The 13,138-nt window shown below is 44.8% G+C and overlaps 1 protein-coding gene across 1 annotated transcript in view; it reads right to left on the bottom strand.

The window, feature by feature from the left end:
* Nucleotides 1-11,435, bottom strand: part of LOC146176121 (uncharacterized) — a 65,443-nt gene extending 54,008 nt beyond the window's left edge. The window contains exon 1 of the mRNA XM_084581260.1: nt 11,381-11,435. Within this exon, the coding sequence (XP_084437386.1) occupies nt 11,381-11,435 (55 nt within the window). The remainder of the gene's footprint in view (nt 1-11,380) is intronic.
* Between the last annotated feature and the right edge of the window lie 1,703 nt (nt 11,436-13,138).

Below are 13,138 nucleotides of genomic sequence, written 5' to 3'. Positions count from 1 at the left end.
ACATACGTAAATGCACTTCACAAAGCTGGCAATACGTTTGCATTAAAATTGGCAAGTGCGAAACACTACAGAAGCTATCCGTTCTAATTTGTAGTTAAACGCATCCCATTGAATAATCGCTTTCTTGAGTAAACTACAATCGTGCACCGCGCGCGTATACAGGATATATGGGTTACGAACCATGTATGCCATCGGTCTTGACGCTCACGTCTGGACGCAGATTATGTACCCTGCGAGTGAACAAAACGTTCACACCAATCAACGAAAATAACGCGTGCACCAAGTTACGTTATGACGTCATCTCGTCATGTCTTTATCCTCTCCTTGTATGTGACTTTTCTTTTTCTTGCTTTAGTGAGAGAATGATGCCAGAGAGGCACACCACCTCCCCCCCTATGAATCTGTTCTACTTTTCTTCACATTAAAATTTCTTTCTTGTTTCCTTCCACAAGATACAGTGTTTATGCTATGTGCTCTAAATTATGAAACTTAGCGGGAGCGTCGTCAAATCTACCTTCGTCCGTGTCACGAAATGAAGAACTGACGTCAATACCACGCGCCATTTCATACATCAACATCACTAATGTCAGAACTACATATTCCAGTCCCGCGCATGTGTTGCAGCACATAGGCCATATCTCAAGGCTGTGTATGCTTCCACTTCCTAATTCCGAGTGGTCCGTGTGTTACAGACACTACAAGCTGATCATTTCCTTGCAAAGTTTTCATAATGGCACTAATACCACGCCTTCTCTTGAGCATAAGGTGCCTCCGCTGCCAACTTGCCTATGTGATATTGAGAAACTGCTCACGGGACAAGATATCCAAATATGCTCCGACTGTCCTGCGAGCGACGCTAACAGCATCCCACAGAAGCGCTGTGGACACCATTTGCGTACAGTGCCACCCACAGTACATGCAGCTAACATCTGTCATAGTTCATAGTTGGATCAGCGGTCAACGCCACCTCGGCAGGCATTTTATCCCATGTGCGTCTTCTCCAGCTGGGGCAGTATAACCGCAACAGTCTTTCTGGTAACGAGCTAGGGGAGGAGGGGGGGAAGATGCACCAAGTGGAATCTGAAAACTTCGCTCGGCTACTATGCCGGCTTTTCACCCCTTCCCCCGATGCACATAATGCACATAAAAAAAGAACACGTAGCACACTGCTTCATGTGCAGATGTCCGTGATAACGACCATAGTTGGGAAGGCGTGACAAGAGGAGTACGTGCAGGCGCTGACCACCGAACTCAAAGTACAGCGTTTAGACGGTCCGCGAACTTTTGTGACAGATGCCGCTCATGACATTTCTTACTTTCCTTGCAGCGTTTAAATATAATGAGCGGCACGTGGACTTTGACTTGTCATGCTGTTCTTAAGTCTCACTCAAAGCTTCGCTATGGGTGTAAGCCGCGGCGAGCCCTTGATATTACATTGGGTCATTAGGTCGCCATTTTCCACGGAGCAAGCCGAACCGAAGGCATCTTTGCCTTCTCTCTACATTGCTTAAAGCGATATGTTAACGACACTCTACCAAGAACTGCGAAAATCGGAAGTGAGAATCTTAGAAAGAAAAGCTGCAAAGCATGTGCTGAGATCCGTTTTTCTTTTTTTTTTTCTTTTTTTTTTTAGCAGCGCAATTACACTAAGCACGTCATGGCGTTCCGCCAAGTCTCAGAGGGAATAAGGGTGTCTCGCTTCAGCCCTTCACCGAGGCGCTGTTCTCTCTAGGGGCAATTTTCTGAAGGCGATGCTCCTAAGTGCGCCACAGCGTCATTTACGGGTCTCGCTCGGGCACTCCGAAGCGTGCATAGTTTCAGCCCGCAATCATCTCCGCTCGTACTATCGCTTCCAACTTCGGCTCGACCGCACATAATAACAATCTCTCTTCGGATCTGGGCTCCTGAACTCCAACCACACCGTTACTCTACTTGCTGTTCCCTTATTACTTTATGCTTGTTCGCCTTCTCTATAAATTTATTTCTTATGGACACCTCTCGTTCCTGTCCTGTGCTATCAGCCCCGTGACCCTCTGCTTCGTTATCACATCCTTACTTCGGTATTTATCCCAGAGACTGTATTCGAGACAAATTGCGTCGTTGTCACTTTAGGTTTGTATGATGTTGCCAAGGTTAACAGGTCTATTCTGAGTAGCTCTGTTCTTATAGCATCCACAGTATGAACGGCAGCTGCCGAAAGGCGATAATAAATAACGAAGCCCTAGCGTATCTGAGCAAATGATGATTGAAAGCGTTATTAGCACTGACGTCACAAGCACTCATCACCACTGAAAAATAGAGGAGATTTAACCCAGCTTAGACCTGGTTATAGCGTGCAAAGCCACCGCCGCGGTGGCTCAGTGTTAATTTTGAGACGCTCGAGTGCTGAGCCCTAGTACCCGGGTTCGAACCCGACCGGTTCAAATCCGTTCTGCTTCGACGGTGTGAAAGCACTACAAGCAGACTAGATATAAGCCATTCCGTTAGAGACCGGTACCAAGCACAGATCTGAAGGTCAAATCAGGATTGGATATGACCTCTGATGGAATTATTTATAGGATTTATATAGTTTTCCAAGTGTGTGAAGAATAGGATCAAGCAGCAGGTATGAAAAGCAGGTGAAGAAACGAAGCAGCAGCAGAAGAAGCGACCGCCGCAGCTCCGGGCTTCGCACATGCGAAGACGCGCGTCACGTGAATGGGAAACACACGCCGACCAAGCTGCGGAGGGTAGTATATATCCTTCAAAGAACATTAATGAAATAGTTTGGATTACATCCCTATGGTATTGGGTTCTCACCTTTATAAGTAAATAACGCTGTTTTTTATGCTATTATGCTCCTGCGCTTCAATAGTTTGCGGCAAACGAGAATGCAGTACAACAACGCAGATATCGGAGTGCGATGTGCACGTGAGCACTTCATTGAAAGTGTCGTGCGCTTCGGAGAAGCGCATCGAGTACTTCCTGACCAACCAACATGGAGTGGAGTGCTTGATCAACGGGTGCTGTTGAAAAACTTTTAAACCTGTCACGTCAGTAAATGTGTTAGTGACGTGTTTTGCCATTGCGTTTTGTACTTATCTCATGCCAATTCGGTAAAAACGAAAAACAAAAGTACAGCTTTCGACGTTCGCTGCGTGCTCACCTCGCAAACTAGAGGATCCCAGTTCGATTCCATGTCCAGGCTTGAGTTTTTGTTTTCTTTCTTCCCGCTGATTTTCGCGCACAGCCACGACAACGCCGAAGCCTGCTTTTCTGTAATACCGGGCTCTTTTAGTTATCGCGTCAGAAGTGGGTATTAGAACAGCTTTCATACACTTTCAAAAGTAGGCTACTAGTCGATTGCTCCGCGGAAAGAATGGTGTTTGAGGCTGCTATTTTTTTACCCATTCTCATCAGATATTAAGGCGAAAGCCTTTAATGACTCATGCTGTCGTGGACAAGATGTGTCCCGCTTTTGCGGCGGCTGATTGGCCGAGGCGGGATAACGTCATAGAGGTCTCGACCAATCACAAAGCACCGCAGTATGCCCGAATGCATGCCTTATATGGCCATATGTCAATAATTATCAATTATGAATTACTAAATATAACTAATTAATAAGAAATACTTAATAATTCATAATTGATGACTAATTGAGTAATTCATCTGTACTGATTAACTAATTACCCACTCAATGCCTAATGTCTAATGATTTATTCAAATACTAATTATTGCCACTTGCGTAGCAGAATGCAGCACTCAGGCTTTCGCCTTTCACTACTTTAGTCACTAAAGTCCCTCGCAATTTTTGTTTGAATCCCTGGGTAGCGCAGTACCGCTAACACATCGCAAAGACTTACAGGCCAGCATTCGTAACAGTATTTTATGCCCGGCTCGAGAGATTAGAGATTTGCACAGCTATATTTACGCGCTCTAATTAGCCTCTCTGTGCATGGGTGTATGAGATGAACATAGAGTTTGCTGGTCGCGGAAAGGGGAGGTAGGAAACGAGGGAGAGAGGGACGATAAGAGAAGCCGATGTGCAAGCGTCGTGCGAACGCAGCTACTGGAGGAATATAACGACGCTGTTTGTTTTAGGGATTAAACAAACAGCCAGGACGGGGCCGCACTAGACGTGTTTCACACGCAGACGACGGGGTCATTTGCGCTGAGCTCTTCGGTGCTTTCCGTGCACGAGAACAGAGCTGCGAGATAAGCTGTCTCGAGTGCGACGAGTGCGACGGAACGTTGTACGTTGCTGACACAGTATCTTGCTCAGTCCCCGCATAATGGGCTTCAAATGTAGCAACAGATAGTTTTAGTGCATTAGCACAAAGCTGCCGCTAGCTAAAGAGCCATCATGTCTGGGTATGAAGACTCGGAACGCCGATAAACAAAATGAAACCTTTTACGACCTCGAACGTGTTTCGAAATGGGGCCAACAAGTCCGCTTCGATGGACACTGCGCTAGACGACTGCTTCATTCCTTCATTTTTCTTCACTTCACTTAACTTTATTACCTTAAAGACCCTACGGTGTGGGTATTAGATAAGGGGTGGGAAAACAATAATTTAGTTTTAGTGATCACGCGATATCATTGAAATGGTTACATAAATTGCTTAGAAAACTTGATGGGCAGGTGGTGGTAACTACAAAAATTAATGTGTTGCAGGTTACCTCCTGAAAGCCCATCATACGCAATCATGCAGCATCTACTATCGGTCTAACACGTCAAAATTCCTGGAAATACACGTATGCGTCAAGTAAAGAAAGTCACAGAAGAAGTCAATCTTGCACAACATGCACAGCCCCAACCAAACCATTCTGAACAAAGATTTTGATCGGACGGAACCCCACAACCTCCCATCGTATGCAGAACTCTTATAATATGGGACGTAATCTCAATGTTCTCTTTGAAAGTCTGCTAAAGATTGTCCCAGAAAACATTGCAACCAGAGGAAATGCAAAACGATAATATCCGACTTCAAGCGCAGGTGACAATTCACTGAACAAAGAACAATGTCCCCGCATTTATTCTGTTTAAAGCTGATTGTGGCAAGCTTTTATCACACTATTCGGCCTTCTCAAATTTCTCTCTCTCTGTCTCTCTCTCTTTCTCTCTCTCTGCACAAACAGTCGCGCTTTGCTTCCATTCACAAGCGGATTCTAGAACTTTCTAACTCTCCTTTTCAAACACGAAACCGAAACATCGCTGAGGCGTCGCGCTTCAGGGTCTCTGTGCTGGCAGCAAAATACACTCCGCGAGGAAGAGTTATTGGAAAACTGTCCCAAAACATTGGTTTCGATTTACCGTGGGCCTCGAAAAGCTCCATCTCCTCCCATCCAGCCGTTCCGGGAGCTGCTCCAGGTAAACTATTCCCCGCGGGTCCTTCGAACGCTATTTCAGGCGCACCAAACGTCAGACAAAAACAGGAGCCGCGCACTCTTGAACTTGTTTTGACAGACAGTGACATTCGCGGCCATTCTCAATATCGCCTTGCGTCCAGCTCTGCCGTTTCTTCAGATGACCAACTTGTTGCACTCTGATGGCTTCTGCAAAACATCGTGCCAACCGTTGGAGAAGGATACGGTAAAGCGATGTTGTTTTTAGACGATAAAATGACAACAACTTTAGGAGACACTGCGGAAAATTTCATCGAGTTATTGTTTTTAACAATACTTTCCATGACTCATATTTGGTTTGTGTGGACATTAGTTTACCAGCGAAATAGGCGTCTATTGGGGAATATATCACGTTTAAAGAATTCTTTCGCCGCTGGAGTGGCGAAATGTCTCATATTGTGACTCGATCGAGTCAAAATTCGAGGCATTTATTCTGAAAAAACTCTCAGATCACCTTTTTGGAGTGAACAATAGTGCAGCCTAGCTTGTTCGAGTAATGGCTATAACTTTAGATGCACTACAAATTTCTATCACGCCGTTAGAGCTTTCTGGTACACTCTAAACAAATCAAGGCATATAAGGGAGTAAAAAGGGACAAGCATGTGTTGAAGCAAATCCTCCTTCAGGGGGAGGAGAAGTCCCAGACCTAAGGTGAATGTTTATCGGTATAAGCACTGAATACCTACAGTCAGCAACGAAAGCTGATGCTCCCTTGAAAGCACGTTCCAGCAATTATGACGATCTTAAGCGAGATTTCAATGTCCTCTCATTTCTAACCTCAAAGCTTTTCATGCAGTGAGTAAAAGTCTCCTTTTTATTTTATTGATTGATACTGTCAGCCATAAGGCCGTTACAGGGTGAATACAAATACATGTAATTAAGAAACACGCAGCCAAAGTCTCCTTTCATCGCTAATTATATCAGGTAATTATAATTTTAGGGGGAAATATTCTTTATTGCCAAAAAAATTAGCATACCATGCATTTTTAGTGGTTAGAATCTTCCCCGGCTATTTATGAAAAATCCTGCGCCTACAATGGAGTGTGCTAGACGACATCCTACCCGCTCTATGTTTCCTTAGAGGCAAACGTCTTCTGTTTTAACCGCACGTCATACCATGGTGAAATTTATTTCGGCTAGAGTCTTTTTTATCAGTACCATTGTAAATTAGAAGATCATAGACTAAAAGGAACCTAATATAATGACGGCCTGAGGGGCGAGTTGGTTCATGACTTGAAAATCACAACGGCGCAAAAGACAACAACACAAGAAAGAATGCATGTGGTGTCCTTCTTTGTGCCGTTGTGGTTTTCAAATCTAACAGAAGATTGAGTAAATAAAAACCAGCAATTGAATTGTCCTACTGTATTGTACTTTTACGCAATTATATCATCTTTGTGGCTCGCCGGAATGTATCCAAAAGTCATAGGTCCGTTTTATGACGAATTTCAAAGTATGCTGCTACCGATTCCTCCGGCTACTAGAGTGCAGTGGTACCAAAGCTACAAATGTGCTGATGAGGCATATACATGTAGGACATGTAATCCCGCGTACCCAAACCAGACGCTGTAAAAATACGTTTTATTTTAAAATCGTGCACTTTTCAAAGTATCCATGAGCACAGTACCCGGTTTTTCACATCTTCACACGGGTTCCTGATTTTCTACACATACACGTTCGTTCACACGCAGGCAGAGATTTCGCTCTCAATATTTTTCGTTTTCTTTTATGTCCCACGCAGAATAATTAGGCATTTTGTTGTGCAGGGCAGCTACCAGTCGTTAATAAATTCGAGTATATTTTTCTAATTATGTTTTCAGCGTCACATTACTGCTTTTCTTCACGGATCAATAGTAGGTGACGCCAGTAATGCTGCATTAATTAAACTTTTTTGCGGTGTATTGTATGTGACAAGGACATACATTTAGGCGTTAGAGCCTCGCGCATTCTTACATACCTCTTCCAACGGTGCTGTGTGTAAAACATCATGGGAAATTTTAAGCCTATACTCATATTACTGATGGCATTTGGCTCTGTCACAGCCGCAAATTCATGTAAACCGAGCCGTCACAAGTGCATTGCTCCTACGCAAGCAGCTTCGTTAAGATTTGACTGCATTTGCACCGCAGCAAAGTGCTGGAGAGCTCTCTAGAGATTTATGATCGACTTTGTTCCTTAGACAGTTATACCATAATGCGATCAGCAAACCGTTACCTTGTTCCACCACCACGCGTTCCACAGCGCATGCCCAGATTGCCTTGATGTCGCCAGATGGCGCATATGATAGACTATACGGCACGTAGTACTGCGGCGTCGGGACCAAGCGCGTGAGCATCTGGCGGCGTGCAGTAGAAAATCACAGTAGCTGATCGAGGACCGCCTTATGATGTATCTCTGTACTAACCAATAGTGGGCACAACTTCGAAGTAGAAAAACAGACTTGGCGGCCCACAAAAACTTTACCTTGCAAATCTGAACTGAACACCGAGCTGCTTAAAATATGTATCGCATGTGGATTAGCAAAAATTCTTTATTTTTGTCTGCTAGCTGAAGTAGACAAATGGCTAGCAGTCGGCAAACTTTAGAAATTTCAGCTGACAAAAATTAGCTTATTCGACTTTAGCGTTTCGGCAATGTTCCTCTCTACCTCTGTAGTGTTATGGTTTCCCAATAGAAGTGAACTAATGCTATGGACTGTCGAGAAATAGCAAGCTACAAATAAAAAAGTATTAAAATGAAGGTGGCTGTTAAAGTAGCAAATACGTAACCGCACAGGACCGAAAATTCGCATCCGCATAGTCACAGCCGTTGTAAAATGTATCATCCGATAACTAACTTTTTAAAAAGTTTATCATAGAATATCATCCAACTGCCATGCATTACCACGAAATGTCGTGATAATGCATAGAAATATGTGACATCATACAAGATATGTATGATATTTCATGTATTATATGACGAAGCATGTATAAGGCCACTGCATCATAAAAACTTTTTTTTTTTCTGTAGAGAGGTATTAAATTTCGCGCATTCCTACCCGTTTACTGTCCCCGGCCTCGGCGGCTGCTTTTCGATGGAGGTAAAAAGAAAGGCGCCCGTGTGCTGTGCGACGTCAGTGCACGATAAAGAACCCCAGATGGTCGAAATTTCCGGAATCCTCCACTACGGCGTCTCTCATAGCCTGAGTTGTTTTGGGACGTTAAACCCTACAAACCAAACCAAACCGTTTACTGTCCGAAAAATGTCTCTTGACATTGCCAAATTGAAATTTACAACTGCTTTTTCACAAACGTCTCAAAAGATTTGTGTGGGCTGCTAGAAAACAAAGTGCGCGCGGCTAACAGCATATTCCCTACTCGGAATCCCTTTTTCGGTAGCTGGTCATCTTTTCAAAAGCAAGATTGCAGCACCTGCATATGCCAGACACCATTACGGCGCCTCGGAAGTGATATTACGCAGGCGGACTGTGGAGCCAGCTGGTGGTTCCTTCGCAAATATTTTTTGTATGCCGCACGTTTATTTTGGACACGTTGCACAAGAGCAAGGCTGCTTATAGCTTCTGGTGTGCCGAAGCTATAACCACAACCTTCTGTTGCCCGCATACGCACGCATTTCTTGCTTTGTTTCCGGGATACATGAGCATGCACTTGCAGAGTTAAGCGTAAGCAAAAAATACGGGCGGTACGCGAAATAAATATCGCGCATGAGCGTACCTCTTGCTTTTTGCGGAATCAGGCCCATCCAAAAGATATTTATCGGGAAAGTAAGCCATAAGCAAGCCGCGGTTGTGCCTTCGAGAAAAATCCTGAAAGCAAGAGTGCAAGAGGATTTAGCAGAGAAGAAATATTAAGCGTTTGTACATTCGTGAGGATACAGGGCAGGGATATCTACTATACCCCAGTCCTGTATTCTGCATAGGGCAAAAAGAATGGTGCATCACTGTCTTACAGGTCACGGCAAAAAGGTAGAAATTAGCCAGACAAATGCATGTCATTATGTGTAAATACGAGCCTCGACTGGAGATGATGAAGATTCTAGGCAAAAGCAAGCAGGCGAGGGCTTTGTCGGAAGCCTTACACATAAAGAAAAACGCTATGTGCGCGTAAGCGATACTTCAGCTAACCTGTACGCGGCAGAGGTCCATTTCCTGTGCAGATATGACGACAAAATACGATAACTGTCAGATACGGTAAGCTACAAAAGTGTGAGAGTGGCCGTAGCTCGACATTATAAATTCATCTGCTACACTTCGTGTGCGCTCTCCTTTGTGCGTCCTTACAGGTGCGTGTGTCTGTGTGTGTGTCTGTGTGTGTGTGTGTGTGTGTCTGTGTGTGCGTGTGTGCGTGTGGTGTGCATTTGTGCGTGTGTCTGTATGTGTCTCTGTGTGTGTGCGTGCGTGTGTGTGTGTCTGTGTGTGTGTGTGTCTCTCTCTACCTGTGTGTGTGTGTGTGTGCGCGCGCGCGCGCATGTGTGCGTGTGTATGTGTGTGTGCGTGCGTGTGTGTGTGTGTCTGCATGTGTGTGTGTGCGCGCATGTGCGCGTGTGTTTGTGTGTGTGTGTGTGCGCGCGCGTGTGTCTGTGTGTGCCTCTGTGTATGTGCGTGCGTGTGTCTGTGTGTGTCTCTGTGTGTGTGCGTGCGTGTGTGTGTGCGCGCGTGTCTGTGTGTGTGTGTGTGTGCGTGCGTGTGTGTGTGTGTGTGTGTGTGTGCGCGTGCGCGCGCGTGTGTGTGTGTGTGTGTGTGTGTGTGTGCGTGCGTGTGCGTGCGTGTGTGCGTGTGTGTGTGTGTGTGTGTGTGTGTGTGTGTGTGTGTGTGTGTGTGTGTGTGTGTGTGTGTGTGTGTGTGTGTGTGTGTGTGTGTGTGTGTGTGTGTGTGTGTGTGTGTGTGTGTGTGTTTGTGTGTGTGTGTGTGTGTGTGTGTGTGTGTGTGTGTGTGTGTGTGTGTGTGTGTGTGTGTGTGTGTGTGTGTGTGTGTGTGTGTGTGTGTGTGTGTGTGTGTGTGTGTGTGTGTGTGTGTGTGTGTGTGTGTGTGTGTGTGTGTGTGTGTGTGTGTGTGTGTGTGTGTGTGTGTGTGTGTGTGTGTGTGTGTGTGTGTGTGTGTGTGTGTGTGTGTGTGTGTGTGTGTGTGTGTGTGTGTGTGTGTGTGTGTGTGTGTGTGTGTGTGTGTGCGTGCGTGCGTGTGTGTGCGTGCGCGTCCGTGCTTGTGCGGGCGTGTGCTTGTTGTAACGCCATGTCTTGTTGCAATTTTGTAATAAAAGCCCGGCCCCTACAGGTTACTAATAAATACTCCAACGTTCACGTCGATAATTTATCGCATTATTCAAAGTCAGATGAGGTAAAATTTCCGGTTTCAAGAGAGACCTCATGGTGCTCGGCCAAATAATGCATGTAAGTGCGCTGCGAATACATGTCTTCTCTATAATGTGGACAGAAGTAAGTAAATCTGCGTACTACGGTATTCCTTGATGTTTATCTTTAGCATGCGCAAATAAAAATAGAGAATGGGGCCCACCTCATCGGGCTCGGACATGGCGCTGTCCATTTTGCGGCATAGGACCAGAACATTTTCAATATACGACAAATATGATTCGGCCGACGGCTGGGCTCAGGATGCTAGGCCTTTTTTAGCGCCGAGCCTGCGTCCGATCGGCTTGCTAAATAGATTCTGGAGTTTCTCTTTGCACATATCCCAGGATGCCAGATCTTGTCAGATGTCAGATCCGCTAGAAAGCATTTTAGCCCCATAGATCCTGTTTCCAGCAGCACTAGTGACATCCTTTTGCGTTGCATTTGAAGAATACTCGAAACAATTTCATCATCTTTTTCTACTGTAAGTAGCATCCTTTCACGGTCGTTTCTTCCTCTCTTCTTAACATTAGCAATCTCGTTATCATAAAAAGCGTCCCGTGCATTAGGTTCACGCGTTAAGTCTCCGTATTTCAGGCGCGCTTCACGTACGGTATGGGCATCTCCTACCTATGACTGACCACCCACACACCGACCTCCACTATCCGAAGGGCTTCAGCCGCCTGCATCTCTAGGCGCTTCCGCATTCAGCCCACACAAACGCTGTCATAATCATCCCGCTATTGCAAACTCATGGCGAAAGCATAATTCAGGTAGGCCGTAGCTAGAAGAGTGCACAGGAGGCACAAATAGCAAGCACTGCAATGCTAACGCATACACTGCCGCATTAATTACATCAACCATCTCCAACATTTTGTAAATAATTATTTAATTTCGCTAATGTGCGTTTCTCCATAATATGATAACTGTGATTTATAAGCATGAGATTATTTAGTATAACTTTTGCGCTGCTGTTTGTGATTTAGCCTCGGGTTGATTTTCTTGGAAACCGTACATTCTGTTCGGCGCCCTTCTAATTGGCTTCGATCTTACTGGGAATATTATAACCAGCTGATTGTTCAATAAACACTCCAGAGAAAATGATAGATTAGGTGAGCCGGTATACGCTTATAGCCCAATAATAAACATAGGAGAGCAGAAAGTTGGGGGAGTTGGTTGACATACATACTAAAACTTTTGCGAGTAGACACAAGGACAAATGAGGAAAACAAGGACGAGCGCTAACTCACAACTACTTTCACGACTTTAGTCTGAAAGGACAGTAAGTTACGCTGGTAACTTCCGATCTAAAGGCGGAGGCCATGCTTGACCTTTTACAGCCGAGCAGGAGGAGGAGGAGGAGGAGGAGGAGGAGACGACTTTGTTTTCCTCACTTGTCCCTGTGTCCACGCGCAAACGTTTCCGTATGCAATAATAAACAACCTATGTAATTTGCGAACGCATAAAGCTACGAATCATCTACAGGTACTGCCTGTAATGTTTCTTTTACTGCGATAGCAATACTACGCCAGGTTTCGAACTGTCGCGTGTTCCCGGTGGAGGCCACGCTTGACCTTTAACAGCCGAGGAGGAGGAGGAGAAGACACAGAAGAAGAAAAAGAAGAAGAAGAAGAAGAAGAAGAAGAAGAAGAAGAAGAAGAAGAAGAAGAAGAAGAAGAAGAAGAAGAAGAAGAAGAAGAAGAAGAAGAAGAAGAAGAAGAAGAAGAAGAAGAGAAAGGAGAAGAAAAAGAAAAGAAAAAGAGAAAGGAAAAAAAAAGAAGAAGAAGGCTGGTAACTTACGCTCTCGCGTTATACTCTTAAAGGATGAGCTTAAGTGTCCCCAATAATTTAGCACGTTACACTGATAGGGCGTGATAGGGGAATAATATACCTGGCAAAAGAAGCTTCCACCGTTGCTATCGCAATTCAACTAGCGTTAACCAGAGTTAAACCACAACTATTTTTTTTTTTTGCGCAGAAATTGAGCTAGACGCTGCTCGTTGCGAACAAGCGCTCTTGATTTCTTGGCACCGGCGTTTCGAGCAGCTTTATTACGCGTTTCGTATCTTCCATAAATTTGCTTGCCAATATTTTTGTAGATACCGAAAACATGACTAACAACTTGAACTTTACGATTCGATGTGGCAAAACTCGTTACTCGTCGGGCTTCCGCAAGCCGAACTTCGCGCTTCGTTAATTACCTTCCCTATATCGCTAATTGCTTTCGACGTGCCGCCGTTTCCGCTTTCGTAACGAAACTGCGTGTCACTTTGGAACATGCTCGTTCATTTGAGCAATAACAAATCGAAAGCGAATATTCAATCTAGTCCGATATTCCTCGTTATACCCTTTTTTTCTTTTTCTTTTTTGCGATGAGACTGGTTGTGATGTTCTATACGTATCTAATATA

Source organism: Amblyomma maculatum, chromosome 10, assembly GCF_055883805.1.
Source record: "Amblyomma maculatum isolate TAMU_Amacu chromosome 10, ASM5588380v1, whole genome shotgun sequence".
Lineage (NCBI taxonomy): Eukaryota > Metazoa > Arthropoda > Arachnida > Ixodida > Ixodidae > Amblyomma > Amblyomma maculatum.
Note: the sequence above shows the minus strand (reverse complement) of the source record. Positions and strands in the feature narration are given on the sequence as shown.